Source organism: Nyctereutes procyonoides, unplaced genomic scaffold, assembly GCF_905146905.1.
Source record: "Nyctereutes procyonoides isolate TBG_1078 unplaced genomic scaffold, NYPRO_anot_genome, whole genome shotgun sequence".
In the NCBI taxonomy this organism is placed as follows: Eukaryota; Metazoa; Chordata; class Mammalia; order Carnivora; family Canidae; genus Nyctereutes; species Nyctereutes procyonoides.
In genome coordinates, this window is record NW_026575140.1 from 74,529,092 (window position 1) to 74,552,541 (window position 23,450).

General features: G+C 50.1%; 1 protein-coding gene across 1 annotated transcript; it reads right to left on the reverse strand.

Annotated features, from left to right (window-relative positions):
* Positions 1 to 48: 48 nt before the first annotated feature.
* Positions 49 to 18,462, reverse strand: TREH (trehalase). The gene is given in 16 exon segments (XM_055304641.1): positions 49 to 338; positions 552 to 605; positions 871 to 983; positions 1,364 to 1,475; positions 1,746 to 1,963; positions 2,508 to 2,702; positions 2,798 to 2,847; positions 3,059 to 3,181; positions 3,290 to 3,406; positions 3,528 to 3,620; positions 3,748 to 3,848; positions 4,625 to 4,712; positions 4,795 to 4,882; positions 4,885 to 4,938; positions 5,080 to 5,180; positions 18,301 to 18,462. Coding segments are annotated over 16 exon segments (1,761 nt in total). The 5' UTR covers positions 18,402 to 18,462; the 3' UTR covers positions 49 to 185.
* Between the last annotated feature and the right edge of the window lie 4,988 nt (positions 18,463 to 23,450).

Here is a 23,450-nt window from a genome sequence, read left to right on the forward strand (position 1 = left end):
GGGCTGTGTCCCCACAGAACAGGATTTCCTCCTTATTAATGTTCCAGGAGGGACACGTGTCTTAACCCATGACTTCTGGGACTCTCCCCAGGACTGGCTGGGGGTGGAAGATGGAGGATGAAGAGGCAGGAGAAGGTAGGGAATCACACAGAAGTTTAATGAGGCCCACGGGACAAGGAGTCCCATCACTGTGGCAGGGGGCCGAGCAGGAGGCTGAGCAGAAGGGCAGCCACGAGGCAGTGGGGCTGCAGGAAAACTGTCTGGCTGCCCGAGCTCAGCCGGTCACCATAGCGCTCCAGGAGCATCAGGACCACTCCATTGGTCCAGCCAAAGCCCTCCTGGAGAGACAGAGCCAGTGGGGTCCTTCAGGGGCTGTGAGATCCCCACCCACATGCCCTGGAACTGCCTAGCCCCAGGGGTACAAAGGAGCTCCAGTTGGCCGCCTCCCAGTGGACCCACATAATGGGAGGAATCAGAGGCCCAGATGGGGGTTGGAGGGGGTCATGGCCTGCTGTGGGGACAAAGTCCCCTGTAGGGTGTGGGCCACTCACCTGAACCTCGTACTCCCCTCCACCACCTGGCTGACCACCATTGCTGATGTCATACTGGGAACAGGAGGACAGGCTATAAGGTCGGCAAGGCCCCCAGGCTCCCCATCCCAGCCCTCCAGGGGGAGCAACACATGTGAGCCTCTTTGGGAGAAGGGGCTCTGGCCTGCAGCTCCCACCCCTGCAGTGCCTGAGAATGACCACCGGGCGTCACCACTGTCCCTGGGCTTTGCAAAGCCTGGCGATCCCCGCCCCCCACTCCCCTACCCCTGCTCCCCAGGGGGAGGAGCCCCAGCAGGGTTTGGGCTCAGGAGCAGCTCACCTTCTCATACATGGCCGAGTCTCTGGAGTAGACCTCAAAGTTGGTTCGGACCCAGTTCTGAGCCAGCTGGAAAGCCACTTCCTGGGCCCGAGGTGAGGGAGACTTGGCCAGACCTGGACCCCACCCCAGGCAGGACCCTGAGTCTCCTGAGTCCGCATCCCAGGGGCAGCTGAGGCCTGAGCCTTCCTCTCTCCAAGGAGAGAGAAAGAGGCCCGGGCCCTAAGACCTCCCTCGTGAACCCCGTGAACCCCGTGAAAAGCCAATGTGTTCCTCACCCAGAGCCTGAGTTTAGAGGGAGGAAGGAGGGCTGGGTCCCCTGACAGGTGAGGGTGGACACAAATGTCTGCCGGGTGGGAAACCAGAGAACAGAAAAGCCAGAGAAAGGCCCCCACGGCTTTTGTTCACACCTCCCCAGCACCAGGAGGCTGACCCAAGGGGTCAGCAAGGTGCAAGGGGTAAGGCCCTGGGCTATGCCCCATCCCTGCCTCCCTACCTCTGATGACCAGGTCCTGCAGGGGGGCCCAGGCGTTGGGGAAGTCCCACTGCTGGCCTGTGTTCTGGAGAGAGGTCGGGATCCCGTACTGGTAGGTCAAGATCTGGCTGTCCTGAAAGGTTCCAGACATTCTTATGACTGGATGGGGTCTAGATGAGCCAAGAGGCTGGCTGGGCCCCCCTAAAGCCAGGTGTCCCCCTTCTTGGGCTTTTTCTTGGCTCGCAGCTGCCCCCTGGTGGCTCCAGTGGGACACGCAGGCTCAGACCGAGGGGTGGAGCAGGAGGGGGTGGCTTCCCCTTGCCGGAGGTCACTAGCTCAGAATCAGGGAGAGAGCAGGTGGTCCTGCCCGCAGTGTACCAGTCTGCCCTGCTGCCCCCCTCACCTCCAGATATTTCAGAACCTTGTCCACGACGTTTGGGTCAGAGAAACAGCCAGACCAGAGAGGAGTGAGGTTGGATGGGTAAAACTCTAGGTTCTTCTTTCTGTTCTCAAGGTCATAGTCAAACCAGGCACCTTTCTCCTCATCCCACAGGATGGCCTTCATGGCAGCCAAGCGCTGTTGCCACATATTTCTGTACTTTGTGGCTTGGACGCTGTTCCCTGAGGTGACACTGTCTTTAGGCTGAGCAACCAACCAGGGTGGCTGAGCTTGGGTCCCATGCCTTCAAGAGAAGTCTACTGTGGCCTCCTCCTGTTGTCCTCCCCAAGGGCTAGAAGTCCTGACACCAAGGGGACATGTGTACTTGGAACCCACATTTCTGGCCTCTAGGACTTAGAATTTCCTGAGCACGTGGCCCCATAGGGCTCCCAGTTGCTGCTGTGGCCAGTTCCCAGGTCAGTCCTAGGAGGGCACTGGCCACGTGTATCCCCCCAGCTCTGACAAGTCCAAGGGCAATTGTTTAGGGAGAGAGAATGGAGGGAGTTTGAATGTGTGGACTCAGGTGTCGTCCTCTCAGACCCAAGAAGTCCCTCCCAGTCAGAAAGGGAGGGAGAGGAGAGAGTGGGCTTCCTTTGTACTCCTGCCCTAGGGGTGAGGTACTGAGCAGGCTGGGAGGCTGGAGGCCCTTCCCCCACGGGCTGAGGCTGAGGCAGGACCCAAGCTGGACGAGCACCCCCTGCTCCCTCCTCCCGCTGGTGCGCTCACCCAGGCTGGAATAGAAGTTGCTCATCAGCTCCTCTGCCTGGCACAGGAAGGCATTGAGGTCAACAGGCACGAATTTGCTGGTCCGGGTGCTGCTGAGCAATTTGGGGTTTGGGCCTCCAACGAGCCACCGTGAAGAGAAGTCCCAGCCAGACTCAGCTCCAGCCTTGAGCTCAGCCCACAGGGTCTCCCGGTCCCCTGTGAGGACAAGGCAGCCGGGGAGGGGGCCCAGGGCCTGACACACCACACCAGGCCCCAGCCCCACCCCGATCCCTGCCCTTGTTGCTGCTCACCTTCCGGCAACGTGTTTGCCAGCTCGGCATCTTTGCTGTAGGACTCTGGCCTGGAAGAGGAAAGTGGGCGTCCCAGTGCTTGGAGGCTCTGAGCCCAAGCTGGAGACTGAGCCCTGCTGCCTCACCTGCCCTTGGATCGCCCTTCGTGGGTCCTGGATCGCCCAGGGCTTTCAGCATCAGCCTCTGAGAGCCGGGGTCCGTCCCTGGCCCTCAAACCAGGTGAACAGCAGGAGCCTGAGAGGCTGGCAGGCAGCTCCTTACCTGGGTCCCCCATAAGGGACGGCGTAGTGATTCAGGACGTAGCTCTTCCCCCCCGAGCTCACAGAGACGGTCCTGTTCTGCGTCCAGAAGTCCAATTCCAAGGCCAGGGTCCCGATGCTGTCCCTGGGACAGGAGCCAGGCCCCACCTCAGCCCAGGCCCGCGCCCTGAGGCCTGCCCTGGGAGGTCCTGGGTAGGGGGTGTGCGGGGCGGCGGGGGGACGGGGCGCCCACCGGAGGAAGGCCGTGTCGTTGGTGTGGCTCACGTAGCGGTCCATCATGAGGGTCAGGAGCGGGGGCTGGCTCCGCTGCAGGTAGTACACGCGGGCCCCGTTCGGGACGTGGCCATAGCTGCCAACAAGGGGGCCTGCTGGGTGCCTCTGCCCCGCGGCCGAGGCCAAGGCCCACCCAGGGCCACGCCCGTGGCCCCGGCTCCTCTGCCCCCAGCCTTGGGGTGCCCGCCTCCTCTTACATTCGCACCAGCTCCAGGAAGTTCTGCAGCATGCCCTTCACCGTCTGGGGCATCTCGGAGAGGAGCAGCCCCTCCATCACCCAGTAGGAGTCCCTGAGGAAAGGGACAGCTCAGCCGCCCCCTGCCACCCCCGCCCTGCAGCCCCGGGGCCAGTCAGGGTGCCCCCCCTGCTCAGGACGGCCTCCTGCCCTGGGCTCCCCCTGCAGCCCTGGCCCCTCACCAGTAGTAGAATTCGGTGAAGCGCCCCCCAGGCACGATGAAGGGGTGTGCTGCGTAGATGAGAGAGAACTGCTCCGGGTGGCTGAGGACCTCGGGCTTCACCTGTGGTCAGGGGAGAGGGCACAGGGCGCCCGTGGCCCCCACGGTGTCGAGGCTGGAGGAGGCCGGGCCGTGGAGGCCCTGGCAGCTCTGGGCTCTGGAGCCAGGCAGCCGGGGCATGGGTGCTGGCTCTGGGGCGGGTCAGCCGTGTGGCTTTGGCCAAGGCCTGAGTCCCTGGGAGCCTGGTCTGCTCGGCCCCCCATGCTGGCCTTTGGGGTCCCTGCTAACTCAGCCTGGCACTGGCAGGTGCTCACCAAGCAGTGGCTATCATTAGGACTAGGTAGGGAGACCATGTCCTCCACTGCCCTTCCCCATCTCTGCTGCCACCGCCAAGCCAGGCCCCAGAGACCCAGGGCCCCCATCCTCTGGGAGGACAGATGCTGTGCAGCCTTGGGCAAACCACTGCCGTCCCTGAGCCTCAAAGGAGAGAAGCGTCTAACAGACTGTGCTGACCACAAGCCACATTCAGCAACGACAACTGTTCCAGAGCACGGGCCTGACCTGATTTCCTCAGGAAGAGTGAGCCTAGCTGGGCAACCTGGAGGAGGCAGACAGACTAGGTTTGCCTGGGGTGGAGGACAGTGAGGGCTTCAGGAGGAAATGAGAAGTTAGAAGTAGATGTTCATGTCTCCCTCTCCAGAAATTCTTTCTAGAGAGCTCCATTCAAGGACCCGATGGTGGGGTCCCAGTCTGTGCTCTAAGGACAACGTGGGCCCCAAACTGGCATCCCCCTGTCCCTCCTTACTCCATCCCCCGGCTAAGGCCCAGGATGTTGATACCTTCTTTCCCAGTCTCTTCCAGAGCTCGTGTAGCTGCCCTCCCCAGGCTCGCAGCTTGGGGTCCAAGATCTTCTGTAGGAACTGGGGGCTGGGAGAACACGGACCCCATGGGGTTGAGGGAGGCAGGCCTATCTGAAGGGCCCCCTCCTGTTTTTCTGTCTAGGTGGTACCTGTCTTTCCAGTCCTCAGGAGTCCAGGGCTGCAGCTCCTGCCCCCCGGCCTGGAAGTGCTCCTGGATGAAGGCTCGCAGCTGCTCTGGGGGATGCTCTGGTTGTGGGTGGCGGCCAGCTCGCGGAAGCGCTGCAGAACCTGGTCTGGGGTACGGGGGCAAGGACAGATCAATTGGATCCCAGGAGCCCCTCCCTGATGGAGAGGCTCCCTCTCTGCCTGCTCTTGCCCTCTGTCATCTTTGGTGTAGAAGGTTCAGGAGGTCGGGTGCCCCCCGGGTGCCTCACCTGGAGCCGAGTTCAGCGGCATGTCCACAAATTGCTTGTCATCCTGGTAGAGCTTGGCCATCTGAACTTGGTGCAGGAGCTCCCCGTGGCAGTAAATCTGGCTGCAGGCGGTGCCGGGGAGGGGAGTAGGAAGGCTGGAGCCTGGGCACATTGCTGGCCCGGACTGGGTCCGTGCGTGAGTGTGCCCGTGCATGTGTGTGCCCAGGTGTGGGAGGGGTTTGTGGGTGGTGGTGACCTACCCAGCGGAGAGAAACGAGGAGCGCCCCCTGCAGTAAAGGACCTGAACAAGTGCCTGAGCCCACACTGGTTGGTAACTGGAAACTGTGTGGGAGACCCAATGGACAAAGGACAAGAGCCCTTTAATTGGTGACACGTTAGGAGGGGTGAGGCCAACTCTGTACAGCCTCGGCCAGCCTGGCCCCTGTGAACATGACCGGAGGGCTTAAGGCGAAATCCTGTAAGTTACACCCAGGGGCAATTGCTGAGCCCTTGGCCCAGAAAATTCTCGAATGCGGTGTATGATACAAATCACTGTGGAGACCATCACTAGCCTGCTATTGGGTGTTTATGGAAACCACTTCTGTGACTGGAGAACAGCAGATAATCCTGAATGGTGTCCTGGGTGATGTCAGAGAAACACTCTGGTAAAGAAGGCAGTTCCCCCAAGAGTTCCTTAGTACATGGTAAGGGTTTACACGGGACGGTGCTATGTGGGGACCACATGGGCAGGTGGCCTTCTTCCCCCCACCCTCTGCAGGTCTGCGGGAAGCACCCGAGGAGCCGCTGTGGCAGCTCTCCGTGACCAAAAGAAAGCTGCTTTGCTACTGATGGCAGTGCGAGGCAGACGGACTGTATCTCGTCTGCAAGGCCACTGCACTCTGAGCAACTGGGAATCTCTGCAAGAACAAATCAGCTCAGGGGGCTACACTGCATGCTCTTTCCCTTGCAGCGATGGAAAATCGAAAGCAAAAAGCTCCTATGTTGATTCTGTTTTAAATAGATTCCATGCCCAGCATGGAGCCCAACAGAGGGCTTGAACCGATGACCCTGAGATCAGGACCTGAGCCAAGATCAAGAATTTAACACTTAACCCACTGAGCCCCGCAAGCACCCCTGTGTTGGGGTTTTTATTGACTCTCGGGCAGGGAAAACCTGGGCTGGGAAAGGAGATGCCCACATGGGGCATGAGCCTCAGGAAATCACTCTGGAAATTCAAGGGGCCCATTAAAGTAGCTTTGCTTACTTCATTGTAGACAAAGATGCTTACAATACTGTATCGGAACAGAAGATACTGTGCCGATCTGGTCAGCCCGTAGTTCCCACCCCAGCTAAGAGATATCACACCAAATGGACACAGTGTGCTGCGTGTCACCCTCAGAGCGCTGGCTTGATACACAACCAGAACAGGCAACTGAAACATTTGTTGTCTGGGGGGGACCTGGGCGGCTCAGTCAGTGAAGCATCTGCCTTCAGCCAGGTCATGATCCCAGGGTCCTGGGATCGAGCCCACATCAGGCTCCCCAGTCAGCGGGGAGTCTGCCTTCAGCCCAGGGCCTGATTCTGGAGACCTGGGATCGAGTCCCATGTCGGGCTTCCTGCGTGGAGCCTGCTTCTCCCTCTACCTGTGTCTCTGCCTCTCTTTCTCTCTGTGTCTCTCATGAATAAATAAATTAATCTTTAAAAAAATCTTTAAAAAAATTAAAAAAATAAACACCTGTTCTCTGAAACAGGGAGAGAGAAAAGCTTGAAGGGCAGATTACACAATGTCACAAGTAGGTGCTCACACTGAACATGGGATGGTGGCCAAAGGAGGCTATCTACTGGATAGATTCGGCTACTTTTCTGGGGGACAGGAAGAGAGGCTGGTGGCAGGACTATACAATTCCTTCCCACTGCATCTCAACTTACCTTTAGCCTCCAAGGACCCGACTGCCACTGCGGTGCCAGAAGCATGAATGATCCCCAAGCAAGACTGTAGTTCTCTTTTCAAATCCTTGTGCCAGAATTCCCAAGGGCCTAATGGGGTGGGTTGTGCCCGCCCTGTGCTAACAGTGAACTCAGCTCTACCGGCCTGGGGGAGCGGGGAACAGCCACTTGTTCCGGGCTGCATAACTCTATCCTATATGGACGCACGAGGACTAGGGGCGACACTCGCAAGGCTGGCTGTGCTGCTGGAGATCTGGATGGGTGGGTGGCTGAAGCTGACGTCCCTTCCAAAGGGGGAAAGGTGGAGTGAAAAATCAATGCCAAACGGAGAGGAGGAAATGCAGCTGAAGGCAAAGAGATGAATAAGTGGGTGTTCAATGAAAATGGGTAATTGAGCGTGCCACGGGTGCCTGGGGAGAGCAAGAGGTTACCATGGTCCTTAGCACAATCATAGCGGATGCCTGAAATGCATGGGCATGCCCTGTGCCTGCCATGCTCACCCTGCCTTTGGAGCCTGCTGACGTTGAATGGAAGCCTGCGAACACGACTGGCATGGCTCTGGGAGACATTCCGGCTGAGGATATGATGCTGAACTGCGCTGTTGACCAAAGGCGACCCTAGTGACTGGCCAGTGTCTTTCGACATCAAATTTTTAGACTACACCTACTACAAAGGTATCATTTGGGAAGGAACTTCCTGGAACTACTCTCACTGGGTAGTTTATAACTCTTGGCAGATTGCTGTGTAACTATAAACTTTGAAAATCAAATACTTAGAAAGGCTGCTTATATGGGGGGTGTCTGGGTGGCTCAGTCAGCTGAGCATCTAGCATCTTTTTTTTTTTTTTAATTCAGAGATAAAGGGAGAGAGTGAGTGTGCACAGGGAGGGGTGGAGAGAGAGAGAGAAAGAATATCAAGGAGATTCTGTGTGGTGTGTGGAGCCTGATGCAGGGCTCAATCTCCTGACCCTGAGATCATGACCTGAGTTGAAATCAAGAGTTAGATGCTTAGCCAACTGAGCCACCCAGGTAGACCAAGCATCTGACTCTTGATTTCAGCTCCGGTTTTGATCTTAGGGTCATGAGTTCAAGCCCTGTGCTGGGCTCCACACCAAAAAAAATCTCCCGGGGATCCCTGGGTGGCTCAGTGGTTTGGCGCCTGCCTTTGGCCCAGGGTGTGATCCTGGAGTCCCGGAATTGAGTCCCGTGTCAGGCTCCCGGCATGTATCTCTGCTTCTTTCTCTATGTCTATCGTGAATAAATAAATAAAATCTTAAAAAATAATAAAAATAAAAAAATAAAAATAAAAATAAAATCCCCTGATTTTAATGGACAAAACATAGCAGCATGTGCCATGTGCTATATGCACAAATGCAGATCACCCTTGTTTTTGTGAATAGAATACTACTAAACAGAAGGGGAAACATGGATTTCTTGTGGGTATCATATAGGTATCATATAGGTATCTTGTAGGTATCATATAGTACATCCAAATCCCTCTGGGGAAAAGCCTCATCCTGAGATGAGGAAGGCCATGGAGTGCCTTACGGCATACTCAAAATAAATTGCATCTACGCATGACTATCACTCATTTCATCCTCATATGGGGGACCCACCATTTCTGGTACCAAACGTGTCTCCAAGCTGCACTCAGGCTCTTAGTATCTAATGGCAACAACATACATGGTAGATTAAACAACACTGGACTGTGAGACATGAAAAATCTGGGGGTGGGGGGCGTACCTGGGTGGCTGAGTTGGTTAAGTGTCCGACTCTTGATTTTGGCTCAGGTCATGATCTCACAGTTGTGAGATCCAGCCCTGTGTCAGGCTCTGCACCAAGCTTGGAAAGGGTTTAGGGGAGATAGGTCCCCCATTATGGAACAAACTGAATTTACTTTTAATGAGGAGAGGCATTCAGAGGCAAAAATATTAGCTAGAATAAGCAGATTAGAAGTTCTGTCCAAAACGAAAGCAAAGACCTGGAGTCAGGCTGGATAGACAATGAGGCTTTGGTGAAACAGGTCAGGCCATGGCAACAGAAAACGCTGGAAAATGCCAGGATCCAGCACCAGGAGGGGGCCTGCACCCTCACCCCACAGAGCCTCCCGACTGTTAATGTGGATTGAAGCCGGAGTAGCCATGAGGCAATGGCCTTCTATACTGGCTACTGAGGCTCAAGAGCCATGCTTATGGGAATCTTCTAGTCCTGCAAATCTAGTTCTCTGGACATTTGTACTTTACCCCAATGCGCTCTGACTGCCCTTGCTCCAGGAATAGAGCAGAAGAAGACATGCCCTGTCATACAGTTAGCAGGGATAGAAACTATTCTGAATACCACCTGTGTCCTGCCCTAGGAAGGAGGCCTGCCCTGCCGTGTAACAGCATATGATGGAGACCAGTCTCAGTGCCAGCCTGTAAACTGAGACAGGGTGACCACCTTCGCCTCCAACTGACTCAGAACCCAGAAATAACAAATAATAATTTGCTATAATAAATAATAAGATCATGGCTAATGATGCCTGTCCATAATAATATTCGGTATAAGGGCAAGGCTTGAATCCAGAGAAGGCCCTGGAGTACCTATGTAACTCTTGCAGTTTGTTCTGTAATGGAACCCCATTGTACTATGACCACACCAGGATATGCTATAGTACTGGTATTATCAGTATGCTTCAACCACCTTATGTAAATAATCCATATGATAATTATGATATTGATGCTTGAATATGTTTGGAGAGGGAGTTAAAGCCTCCTCAGAATGAAACAGCAATGGGAAACGACTGGCCCAAGGAAGAAGTGGATTTAGCTAATTTCTGTGCTATGTAGTTCTGCACAAGTTTATCATTAAGATACAAACAGTGGGGGTGCCTGGATGGCTCAGATGGTTGAGCGTCCGACTCTTGATTTCAGCTGAGATCATGATCTCAGGGTCCTGGGATCAACCCATCAGGCTCCACACCATGGAGATTCTCTCTCTCTCCCTTTCTGTTTGTCCCTCCCCCGCTCATTTGCATGCTCTCTCTCACTCTCTCGAAATAAATAAAATCTTTAAAAAAAGAATGAAGGGGGCAGCCCCGGTGGCGTAGTGGTTTGGCGCCGCCTGCAGCCTGGGGTGTGATCTTGGGGACCTGGGATCGAGTCCCACATCAGGCTCTCTGCATGGAGCCTGCTTCTCCCTCTGCCTCTCTCTCTGTCTCTATGAATAAATAAATAAAATCTTAAAAAAAAATAAAAAAAATAAAAAAGAATGAAGGAAGGAAGTGAATAATCAAATCAGTGTAAATATACAAAAATGTATGTAAAGGCTTTGTAGGCTAGTTATTTGAGTAGATGTTTCAATCTGTCCCTGGTCTGCTCTGGCTCCTCCAATGGTTGGGCCTAATCAGACTGATATACTGATCCATCTATTACATAATTACTATACTCAATGCAGATGCTTGAATATGATGATTTTGCTGAAAGAGAGCCCAGGCCAAAGCCAGTGGGCTGGTGGACTGACAAGTTCTGATGCTAACCACCCCCAAGTTAGTGTAGACTCTGTAGGCTTAAGAGCAGAGTCTCTAATAAAACTGCCCTTGCACTCAGTTCATTTCCACAAGACATATAGGGTGAGGTCTGAGAGGGTCCTGAACATAGAGCTTCTTTGTCTTCCCGGGACCCGGGTGAAATCCGGACATGTCTGTCACCCTCCTAGGACTTTGATGTGTTCACCAAATAGGACACTTCACTGAGCCTTGGTGTGCAGAGTTTTTTTTTAAATCAGAGTTCCACTGCATGGGTATGATTGATTGAATCATTGGCCATGTGATTGAACTCAATCTTCAGCTATCTTCTCCTCCCTGGAGGTTGGGCTGATATCACGTGGCCCAAACACCAACCCTCTAATCACACGGCCAGTCTTTCAGGCACAGAGTGGTCCTATCCTGAGACGTCTCATTCGTATGACCCGCTAAGGACTCACCATGAGTCACCTCATTAACGTAAACTAGCAGAGCCTACCCGAAGGCCCAAGGCTCTCCTATCACTTGGGAAGTTTCAAGAGCTCAGAGGTTACATTCCAGGAAACTGGGTCAAAGGACTGACATGTTCTTTGTTATACAACAGGTTACCCCTGATCTGTGGCAAACGGTCCCTTTTAGCAAAACATTCATCCCTTGAGCATCTACATTTCCTCTAGCATTTATATAACAGATAAAGCAATAGTATCCACAAGAATATACCAAACATTCAGAGCTAGGGTAGGGATAGGAAGCTTTTAACTAAGTTTCCCAATACATTTGACCGTCAATATTAATATTATAATCTAACCAACAAGGCCGGTGTTTTACCAGTATCACACCATGGTAGATGTGAGCTGGAAAAGGAGTCAGAAGATGTTGGCACATTACTAGACTCTCATACAATCATGATTAGTCTAGTCCAGTATCACATCATATGATGAGAATGTCTCCTAACAAGGCCAACTCAGGTTTGCAGGCTTCCGCTTTCTCTCGTCAGGTTCCAAAGCAGGAGTGGTCTCGGCAATACATGTGTTCACCCTTTCAGGCGTCAGGTGTAGCTGAACCATGAGGCCGCATCACTTCTTGCTCTGAGCCTCTTTTAAAGTGTTACTGTAACAGTGGATTTCCTCCACTACTCATTTCTTTACCTTCAGCTCCTGTTTCTCCTTCTCTTCATTTATATCCAAACTTTTCTACCTTTGGAAAGGACATTGGGGGTCCGGCTGCTGGCCCAGATTGTGGGCAGCAGTGCTAGTCTGGCAGGTGCCCCCCATGGTCCCCTCCCACTCACATGGTGTCACATGGGTTTACTTCCTACCCATAGGCCTGAGTGAGGCCCAAATACAGCCGCTTCCAGTGACGCTCCCATTTAGCCAGATGGGGTGAAGGTGCAATGCACTGCATCAGGCCCTTAGGAATCCGGACATAGCAGTTTAAGGGTAGAGTTACATTTTCTTACCTAGGAACCATCCCTGCTTCTGACACGTGTAGCTGCTGCCTTGGGCCTGGCCCTTCTGCATCGGGTAGAGAAAAGAAGGTTGAAGTGACGTGGGGAAGAGAGAAAATAATGGTCATATCATTGTCTTCCTCCCATGTGGGAAGAATTTCATGGCCATACCAGCCTCCTGTCTACCTCTTCTCGCCTAGATTCCCCCAGAAAAGCAGAGGAATCTATCCACTGGGACCCCCACACACACCTGTGAAGTTGTGCCAGCCAGCCCTTCATGCCTGCATCTCCCCGCTTCAGACAACCAGTGTTTTATTTGTCCATTCCAGGGATGTCTGGGTGGCTCCGCGGTTGAGCATCTGCCTTCGTCTTAGGGAATGATCCCGGGGCTGGGGATCGAGTGCCACATCAGGCTCCTGGCAAGGAGCCTGCTTCTCCCTCTGCCTATGTCTCTGCCTCTGTGTGTCTCTAATGAATAAATAAATAAAATCTTTTTTAAAAATGGTCTATTCCAGCTTTCTATTGTACCATTAATCGGAGGATGAAAGTATTCCCTGGTCTGGAAAATGTAACTCAGTGTCCAAATTGGCGCCGTATTTTCTGATCTGGTCCTTTTATGGTATTTTGGGCATGTACTGCTACACCTGGCACCGAGTGTCTCTTCCTGCCAGCATCAATCTCACTGGCCAGCCTCACCAGGGAAACTGCCCTGTAGCCCATTTCCTTTGTTGACAGGACAGCTCTTACTGGCATTTTGTGCCTCAGAGGTGGCAAGTGTTGTATATCCAGATTCAGCCCACCTCTGCATGGCTGTAACCTCTCGTCCCATTGGTTTGTGAATATGAGTGGCCACCTCATGTGAACACACGGGGATTCCCACTTGCTGGCCCTAATTATTTTCCAGTCTGAGAAGGGGGTCCTTCTCATAGGCATCAATGTGTTCTATTTTAACGAACCCCTTAAATTTCCAGGGACTTCCATAGGCCGGTGCCATGCACAGGCATTGTTGCTGTGGGCCACTTTCCATGGCCCTTCCGCCTGACCATATGGCCAGGATGGTGGCCAATAAAAGTAGGTAGAAGCACAGTGACAAATAGTATGCAGTTCAGCCCACCAAGCTTATCTGTTTTTTTTTTTTAAAGATCTTAATTATTTATTTGCGAGAGATAAAGAGCAAATGAATGGAGGGAAAGGAAGAAGCAGACTCCACACTCAGCATGGAGCCCGACATGGAGCTGGATCTCATGACCCTGAGATCATGACGTCAGCCAAAATCAAGAGTTGAATGCTTAACCAACTGAGCTACCCAGGCGCCCCTGGTTTTATCATCTTTGGTCAGGGTGACAGGCTTCCTGGCTGTCTGTTCACCTTGGAAGGACCATCCAGGGATGCCTGGGTGGCTCAGTGGTTTAGTGCCGCCTTCAGCCCAGGGCGTGATCCCGGGGTCCTGGGATCAAGTCCCACATCGGACTCCCTGCAAGGAACCTGCTTCTCCCTCTGCCTGTGTCTCTGCCTCTTTCTCTCTCTGTCTCTCATGAACAAATGGAAAAAAAAAAAAAAAGAGGAAGGACTATCCATGAACCAAGAGCTGTCTATAGGGCACTATCCAAGTGGCAGTAGAATCCAGCACTCCTCACTTGGTTCCAAAGTCAGTTCTAGAGGAAACGTATGGGGTTAGTTCTACGTTCCCCCAGCAGCATGCCCCTGCATAGACCATGTCCCCTGCATTATGGAACTCTTCCAGGCACTGTTCTTCCTCTTAGATCGTTTCTCCAACATTACCCAAGATACTCTGGGTGTTTTAGGCTTTAAGATTATCTTATGTTGGAGCGCCTGAGTGGCTCAGTTGGTTGGGCATCTGCCTCTGACTCAGGTTATAATCCCAGGGTCCTGAGATGGAGCCCCACATGGGGCTCCCTGCTCAGCGGGGAGTCTGCTTCTCCCTTTCCCTCTGCTGCTCCTCTGCTTGTGCTCTCTCACTTGCTCTCTGTCAAATAAATAAAATCTTTTTTTTAAAAAAAAAGCTTTTATTTATTTATTCATGAGAGACAGGGAGGGAGAGAGGCAGAGACATAGGCAGAGGGAGAAGCAGGCTCCATGCAGGGAGTCTGACATGGGACTTGATCCCGGGTCTCTCTCCAGGACCACACCCTGGGCTGACGTCGGCGCTAAACTGCTGAGCCACCTGGGCTGCCCCAAATAAATAAAATCTTAAAAAAAAAAAATTATCTGTCCTTCAGAGGGGCAGTCTCAATTAATGCCTGATAACAAGCTAGTAATTGCTTCTTAAATGGACATTTTTCTAGTCCAAAGTCTGGCAGGCGTGCTGGGAGGGGCCCCAAGGTGCCCTCTAGGCTCCACGGAAGGATGTGATCTGGGTGACCTCAGGCAATCTTACTGGTGCCTGTTGGAATGTCCTATCCATACAAGAAGCAATAGCATGATGGGTAGATTTACATGCCTTTTGTTTTATAATACTAGACACTGGAAACATTCCTCTCTCGACACAACATCCGCCCCTGTAACGCATCCAGCAAAACAGAGGCAATCACTTCACGTGAAAAGTGTTCAAACACCAAATAAGCTTTCACCTCATTCCCTTTGACCCTGGTGTTCCTAACCATGACAGTTTGGGTTTTACAGTACTAGGTAGGGTAGGTGCCACCCCAGGCCAGACGTGATAACCACTCCTCAAAAGCATTCAGCAGAAGGAGAAACAACCCCTTGACATATAGTCTGTCTAAACATTCCAATTTCCATCCCAACATTCACCTTAATCCCACCAACTCTTGCGTTTTTATGTCCTATCAGTCTGACTGTAGCCCCTTTCATGACTTCACTGGTGCTTTTGGTAGATAGTGCATGGGACCCTAGGGCACAGAGTCCAGAATCTTCTCTACCCTCTGACCATTTTGCCTGCTCATATGTGTAACACTTTGTCTCCCCAGCAGGAGACAAACCTAGGGGACCCTCACCTTTTCATCAATCTTAATTTTGATTAAATTGCAGGGCCATTGCTTCAGGAGGTGGGAGGTCAGGTTTCTCATTATCATCTTTGCCTTGCAAAGTTTTTTCCTATTTCCTTCAAAGTAGGGTGATTAAAACAGATTTGTTTAGGTCCCTTGCATCTTGGGGGCCTCCAGGTCTCCCATTGGTCCACTCAACTTCGAAGAAGTGCTGCATTAACATTTCTACCCACAGCTGCTTTATTCACCCCATTTCTCAATAACTATTTAAAGATTCCACCCTGCTGGGATGTCCATTGGCTCCCTCCCCATCTATTCTGTTCTCTTGCAAATCAGTCTAGCTTGCTTCATTATTGTTGTTTTAGATTCATTTTTTTCCCTTTGCAAACAGCTCTGAGGCTGTGGCTGCACCTCAGGCCAGGCAGAAGTGGGATCCTCCCCCTCACATTCCTTAGGCAGGAGCCCTGAGATGAGAGGCTGAGGTTTGGACTGGCCAGAGTTGAAGTTTGGCCCATCTCTCGCTTCCATGTTTGCTATTATAGGATAATAATAACCCAGGGATTGCGTTTTTAAATTTTTTCTTATTATTTTTTATTTTCTTAAGCACCTAGTGAGCCAACACTCTGGGAGTTGGATCCGTCATCTCCAAATTCCATTGATAACTTTCACCTCCAGGAACCGATCACAACATAGCTGCTGTTCCAAACCATGGGCGACCCTACAGCCATCCAGGAACCAAAGCATGTTCATCCATTGTTCTTTCATCTTGCTTTCCCTGAGCCACAAGTTCCAGCCAATCAAGGTCATTCTAGCAAATCACACATTTTCTGACATCATCTGCAATACTATAATCCAATCTTGGTACCAATTAGCTCAGGCCATGGGCACAGTCCACAACAAGACAGGCCTCACTCCAGCTAGCACTGCCAGTTCCCTGGTCCCCAAGCTACACCCATTTCTGACCAATTGGCTATAAATTTGGAGGTTGCAATCAACCCATCAGGTTCAATCATGTGCAGACTCCCATAACCCAGGAAAGCACTATACTTAACGATTATAGCTTATTATAAGGATACAAATGAGGACCAGCCAAAGACACACATAGGAGGAGGTTTGGGACAGTCCCGAATGCAAAGTTTCCGTATCTTCTTCCCAAAGAATCAGGATACATCACCTTCCTGGTATGTCAAAGTGCTCACCAGACAGGATGCTCCCCTGAGTTTTGGTGTGAAGAGTTTTGGTACTGGGGTCTCATTCACACGGTTGGTTGAATCACTGGCCATGTGACTGAGCTGTCTTCAGCTCTCTCTGCCCCAGAAGTCAGGAGGTCGGGTTGGCATGCTGTGGCCCAAGGCATCAATCCTCTACTCACACAGTCTTTCTGGTATGGCCTTGCCCATCCTGAGACATCCTATCAGCATGATCATGTAGGGGCTCCCACAAGTCACCCCATTAATATAAACTATCAGTGCCACCACGGATACCCAAAACTCTATCACTTGGGAAATTCCAAGAGCTTAGAGATTATGTCCCAGGAGCCCAGGATGAAAACCAGACAAAATGCTTCATTATATAACAAGAGACTTGTGCCATAAAGGATTGACTTAGTGTGTTCCAACCCTACACATTTTAGAGAGAGTCTGGTGTGGGCCCAGCTCCTGAGCTATAAGCACTAATCTGCTGGAGCCCTGCCAGACAAAGCTTTATCTGGGGCCTTGGGCCATGCCAGATATTTTATGCTACTAATGTGATGTATGCTAGGGACTGAGGGCCACCCAATATCACTCTGACTTGAAGACCTAGAGATTTAGGTAAGATAGGGCATACAGATGCTCCACGCATCTGTCACTGAGCCCCAGTGAAACCCTGAGTGTGAGGCTCAGGTAAGCTTCCTGGTTGGCCATCTTTCATGCATATTGTCACATACGTTGCTGAAAAAATTAGGGATGCCCGGGTGGCTCAGTGGTTGAGCATCTGCCTTTGGCTCAGGGCGTGATCCCAGGGTCCTGGGATCGAGTCCCATATCAGGCTCGCCACAGGGAGCCTGCTTCTCCCTCTGCCTGTGTCTCTGCCTCTCTCTCTCTCTCTCTCTCTCTCTCAAAAATAAATAAATAAAATCTTAAAAAAAAGAAAGAAAAATTAAGTGCTATTCATACAGATGAATGGAACTTGTGTTTCTTCTCTCCTGGACTCTGCCCTATGAGCCTTTTACCATTCCTGATTTTAACCACTATCCTTCACTGGAATAAACATCACCACGGATGTAACTATCTGGGAAGTACTAAGTCACTGGAGCTGCAGTGGTCTTACAGACCCCAGACACAGTTTTTCTATACTTTTGGCAACCAACCTCATGCTTGACAAAACTCTTGATCACACAGCCTCTCTGAAATCCTTATTACAATTGCTCAGAACCAAATCTATGAATCACTCCAGGTAATCCTTTCCCCTTTATATTCCACAACCATCAGCAAGTCCTATCAGCTCCACCTTCAAAATATATCCCATACTGAACCCCTTCTCACCTTTCTGGTCCTACCACCGGCGCCCCAGCCCTGGTCCTTCTCTCTTGCCTGGCCTGATCCTACCTTTGTCCCAGCCACGGAAGCCTCCCTTGAATAATGACCTCAGAGCCTTTGCATTGCAGTTTCCTGCCTGGACTGTCTTCCAGATGTGCACAGAGACAGTTGCCTCCACAGTTCTGCTCAAACGTCTCCTCCACACACACACCCTCCCTCGCCGTCCTCTCTGAAACACCCTCTGCTCTCCCCGAGCGGCTCCCTCACTTCCTTTTACTTTTGGGTATGCTTCTATCAGGACTTTCCTTACCAGTTATGTAAGGCCCATGAAGATAGGGACTTCATTTATCTTGTTCGCTCCTGCAGCCCAAGAGAGCTCAAGAAATCTATTTAAGTGAGAAAGGGATGATGCCCTGTAAGCCTCGGAGGCAGGACAGGGTCATTTATCTGTCTCATTTGGAGATGGGAACTATGGCTCTGAAAGAGGTTTGGCTTGCTCTTGGTCCTAGAGATGAAACTCAGGAGCGCTTTTCAGGCCCTTATACTGCCTCTCACCTCCAGGCTGGAGAAGCCAGAAAACTGGCAGAAAGTTTCCTAAGAGGAGAGCCCTGCAGAGTTTGAGGAGGAGGCTGGAGCGAGGGGCGGAGGGAGGGAGGACACTGGCCAGCCAGCTGCCTGCTCTTTCCCGAGCGCTGGAGGTCTGGTGCCTGGTGTCCAGCACAGAGCCTGCCACACAAGGAAAGCTAATTTCCTTCCCTCCCCTTCTCTCCCAAGAGCTGACCTCCAGTGCTGGAGAGCTCATCTCAATCTCCTGGCCCTGGCCTTCCTCCCTGCCCCCTCCCTCCGACTTCTCCACTCCTACCTGTCACAGGGTGGGGGCAGGGTGCCCTGGGACCCCAGCCCCAACAGAAGCAGCAGGCCCAGCTCCCAGGACTTCCTATGCATGGTGGTGGCCGTGGCCATGGCCGTGGAGTAAGCCCTGACACCTCTCGCTTGCTGGGGTGCAGCCTGATTCACCTGCCTACTCAAGGCAGCCAAAGTCCACGTTTGAGGCGTGGCCGCCAGAGGGGCCGGATGCCAGGTCTACGCCAGGTCTACGCACAGTGCACAGCAGCTTGGACTCCTGCGCTCAGGTCACAGAGGCCAACCCCTGCCCCTCAACCTTGTACTTTTTCTCCCATGTCTTTTTAGTCTTGGCAGGTGCCACTGCATGGGCCCTTCCCTGAGTCACATGGTGGGGTGGCTGTGGGGCTCCAGGCACATGAATGTCAGGGGCATAATTAGGTCACACATCTGGGACTAGATGCCAAGTTGCTCTGCTGGCCCCAAGATCACCATTGCAGAGAGTTACCTTTTCCTTTCATGTTTCAGACACAGTGGCTCCAGATTCTGTCCCAGGTGCAACGTGAGGCAGGGGCCCATGAGGAGGCTCAGCCGTGCTCCGTGCTTGTACTGGAGGATGGATGGCTCAGGCCTGAGATGACACAGGGCTGCGGGGAGGAAGTGTGCACGGCAAGGTCAAAGTCACCGCCTGAGATCAGTGACCATGTGACCTTTCCTTAGGACTCAGGCTTGTAGTCTAGGGTGTTGGTTGTGGTGCCTTGTCTGCCACAGACAAGATGGCCCGTCCCTCCCCACCTCTGTCCTGTTAGTTTTCCCACCTCCTAGGAAGCCACCTCTGCCTCCAGATGCTACATACTTCCTTCCTTTGTTTTTCTTTATATATATTATTTTTTAAATTTAAATTCAATTAATATACAGTGCATTATTAGTTTGAGGTAGAGGTCAGTGATTCATTCATCTTGTATAGCACCCAGTGCTCATCCATCACATGCCTTCCTTATATCTATCCCCCAGCCACCCCCTCCCCCCCCCAGCTACCCTCAGTTTGTCTCCTATGATTGAGAGTCTTTTATGGTTTGTCTCTGATTTCATATTTTATTTTTCTCTCTCTCCCCCTATGATCCTGTTTTGTTTCTTAAATTCCACATGAGTGAAATCATTTCATTATCTTTTTCTGACTTATTTTGCTTAGCACATATCCTCTAGTTCCAACCATGTTTTTGCAAATGGTAAGATTTCATTTATTTTTATTTTTTTTAAATTTATATATGATAGTCACACAGAGAGAGAGAGAGAGGCAGAGACACAGGCAGAGGGAGAAGCAGGCTCCATGCACCGGGAGCCCGACGTGGGATTCGATCCCGGGTCTCCAGGATCGCGCCCCGGGCCAAAGGCAGGCGCCAAACCGCTGCGCCACCCAGGGATCCCAAGATTTCATTTTTTTTAAAGATTTTATTTATCACACACACACACACAAACACACACACACACAGAGGGGCAGAGACACAGGCAGAGGGAGAAGCAGGCTCCATGCAAGGAGCCTGACATGGGACTCGATCCCAGGTCTCCAGGATCAGGCCCTGATCAGGGCTGAAGGTGGTGCTAAACCACTGAGCCACCCGGGCTGTCCAAGATTTCATTTTTTTTTTGATGACTGAGTAGTATTCCATTGTGTGTGTGTGTGTATGTGTGTGTGTGTGTGTGTGTGTGTGTGTATATATATATATATATATATATATATATATAGTATTCTATTTTGTGTATATATCTGTATCTATCTATCTATCTATCTATCATCTATCTATATCTATATATAAGTCTTCTTTATCCATTCATCTGTCAACAAACATCTGGGCTCTTTCCATAGTTTGGCTCTTGTGGACATTGGCTAAAAACTGGGGTGCAGGTGCCCCTTCAAGTCACTATGTATCCTATGGGTAAATGCCTAGTAGTACATTTACTGGGTGGTAGAGTAGCTCTATTTTTAACTTTTTGAGGAACCTCCATACTGTTTCCCAGAGTGGCTGCCCCGGTTTGCATTCCCACCAACAGCCTAAGACAGTGAACCCTTTCCTCGCATCCTTGTCACTACCTGTTGTCTCCTCTCCTGACTTGTTCATTTTAGCCATGCTGACTGGTGTGAGGTGGTATCTCATTGTGATTTGATCTGTATTTCCCTGATGCCAAGTGATGTTGAACATTTTATAATGTTCACATGTACACACATGCTGTGTGTATGTCTTCTTTGGAGAAGTATTGTTCATGTCTTCCACCCATTTCTTGATCAGATTGTTTTTTGGATGTTGAGTTTGATAGGCTCTTTATAGATCTTGGATACTAGGCCTTTAATCTGATAGGGCATTTGCAAATATCTGCTCTCATTCTGTGGGTTGTCTTTTGATTTTGTCAACTGTTTCCTTTGTTGTGCAAAAGCTTTTTGTCTTAATGAGGTCCCAATAGTTCATTTTTGCTTTTGTTTTCCTTGCCTTTGGAGATGTATCTAGCAAGAAGTTGCTGTGGCTGAGGTCAAAGAGGTTACTGCCTGTGTTCTCCTCTAGGATTTTGGTGGATTCCTGTGTCTCGCTTTTAGGTCTTTCATCCATTTTGAGTTTATTTTTGTGTCTGGTGTAAAAAAGTGGTCTAGTTTTGTTCTTCTGCATGTGGCTGTCCAATTCCCAACAACATTTGTGGAAGAGACTGTCTTTTTTCCATGGATGTTCTTCCTTGCTTTGTCGAAGATTAGTTGACCACAGAGTTGAGGGTCCATATCTGGGCTCTTTATTCTGTTCCATTGATCTATGTATCTGTTTCTGTGTTAGTACCACACCGTTTTAATAATTACAGCTTTGTAATACAGCTTGAAGTCCAGAATTGTGAGGCCTCCAGTTTTGGTTTTCTTTTCTTTTTTAAGATTTATTTATTTATTTGACACACAGATAGTGCACAAGCAGAGGGAGAGACATGCAGAAGGAGAGGGAGAAGTAGGCTCTTCGCTGAGCAGGGAGCAGGGATATGAAGCTTCATCCCAGGACCAAAGGCAGACACTTAACCGACTAAGCCACTCAGGTGCCCTGGTTTTCTTTTTCAACATTCCTCTGGCTATTTAGAGGTCTTTTCTGGTTCCATACAAATTTTAGGATTATTTGTTCCAGCTCTGTGAAAAATGTTGATGGTATTTTGATAGGGATTGCATTGAATGTGTAGATTTCTCTGGGTAGTACAGACATTTTAACAATATTTGTTCTTCTAATCCATAAGCATCTTTCCTTCCTTTTAAAAAATATTTTAAAAAAACTTATTTATTTATCTGACACAGAGAGAGAGCCAGAGAGCACAAGGGGGGCGCATAGCAGAGGGAGAGAGAGAGAAGTAGGCTCCCTGCTGAGCAGGGGCCCAACACAGGGCCAATCCCAGGTCCCTGGGAACACGACCAGAACTGAAAGCAGATGCCCAACCAATTGAGCCACCCAGGTGCTCCTTAAAAATATTTTTCTTATGGTTAAATAGATACCACATAAAATCTGGCATTTCAACCATTTTAAAGTGCAGAATTCAATTTACATTTTATTTACAGTATTTTGCAACTATTGCCACTATTTTCTTTTTTTTTGCCACTATTTTCAATTAAAAAAAAGACTTATTTATTTTCTGAGATCACAATCTGAGCCAAAACCAAGAGTCAGGGATCCCTGGGTGGCGCAGCGGTTTGGCGCCTGCCTTTGGCCCAGGGCGCGATCCCGGAGACCGGGGATCGAATCCCACGTCGGGCTCCCGGTGCATGGAGCCTGCTTCTCCCTCTGCCTGTGTCTCTGCCTCTCTCTCTCTCTCTATCATAAGTAAATAAAAAAAAATTTTAAAAACAAAACAAAACCAAGAGTCAGATGCTTAACCTACTGCAGCATCCAGGCACTCCATCAAAACTTTTTTATCATCCCAAAGATGTATTTTTTTTAAAGAGGTTTTATTTATTTATTCATGAGAGACACACAGAGCGAGGCAGAGACACAGGCAGAGGGAAAAGCAGGCTCCCTGTGGGGAACCTGATGCAGGATTCGGTCCCAGGACCCTGGGATCATGCCGTGAGCCAAAGGCAGATGCTAAACAATTGAGCCATCCAGGCGTCCCCCAACAATACATTCTATAACTATTGAGCAGTAAGTCCTCAGTTCTCTCTCCCCAGAGCCCCTGGAAACCACTATTCTATCTCCTGTGACTATGAATTTATGTATTCTAGATATTTCATGGAAGTGGAATCATACAATTCATGTCCTTCTGTGACTTTTGCATTATTCAGTGTAGAAGTCTTTTAACTCCTTGCATAAGTTTAGTCCTAGGTATTTTATTTTTTAAATGTTATTGCATATGGGATGGCTTCTTAAATTTCCTTTTCAGGTTGTTCTTGGCAGGTGTATAGAAATGCAACTGATTTTTTAGTATTAATATTCTATCTTCAGCTTTACTGAATCTGTTTACCAGACTCAGCTGCTTTCCTGTGGATCCTTTGGGATTTTCTATATATAGAATCATGTCACCTGTGAATAGAAATATTCTTCTTTTCCATTTGAACACTTTTCTTGTCTTGTTCCTTTGGCTAGCTGAATAGCAGAGGTTAAAGTAGACAGACATCCTTATCTCACTCCTGATTTTAAAGAAAAGTTCTCAGTCTTTTGCCACTGAGTGTAATAGTACATGTGAGTTTTTCATAAATTCCTTATATTTCTCTGAAGAACTTCCCTTCTATTCCTAATTTTTAGATTTTTTTTTAAATCATAGGAGGGTGTTGGGTTTGTCAAATGCCTTTTCTGCATCAATAATTATGTTGGGTTTTTTTCCTTTGTTCTGTTAATGCAGTACATTACATTGGTTTTCTTATGTTGAACCATCCTTGCATTCTTGGAAAAATCTCACTTGCACAGTGTATAATCCTTTTAATATGCTGTTGGATCTGGTTTGCTAGTATTTTATTGAGGATTTTTGCATTACATGTATAAAAGATTGGACTGTAATTTTCTTGTGGTATCTTTATACAGCACAAGACTCAAGTGTTGCTGGTCTCATAGGAGGAGTTAGGAAGTGTGCCCTCCTCTTCTATTTTGGAAGTTTGAGAAGGGTTGGCATTAAGTTTTCTTTAGGTGTGTGGTAGAGTTAGCCAAGGAAGATGTTGGTCTT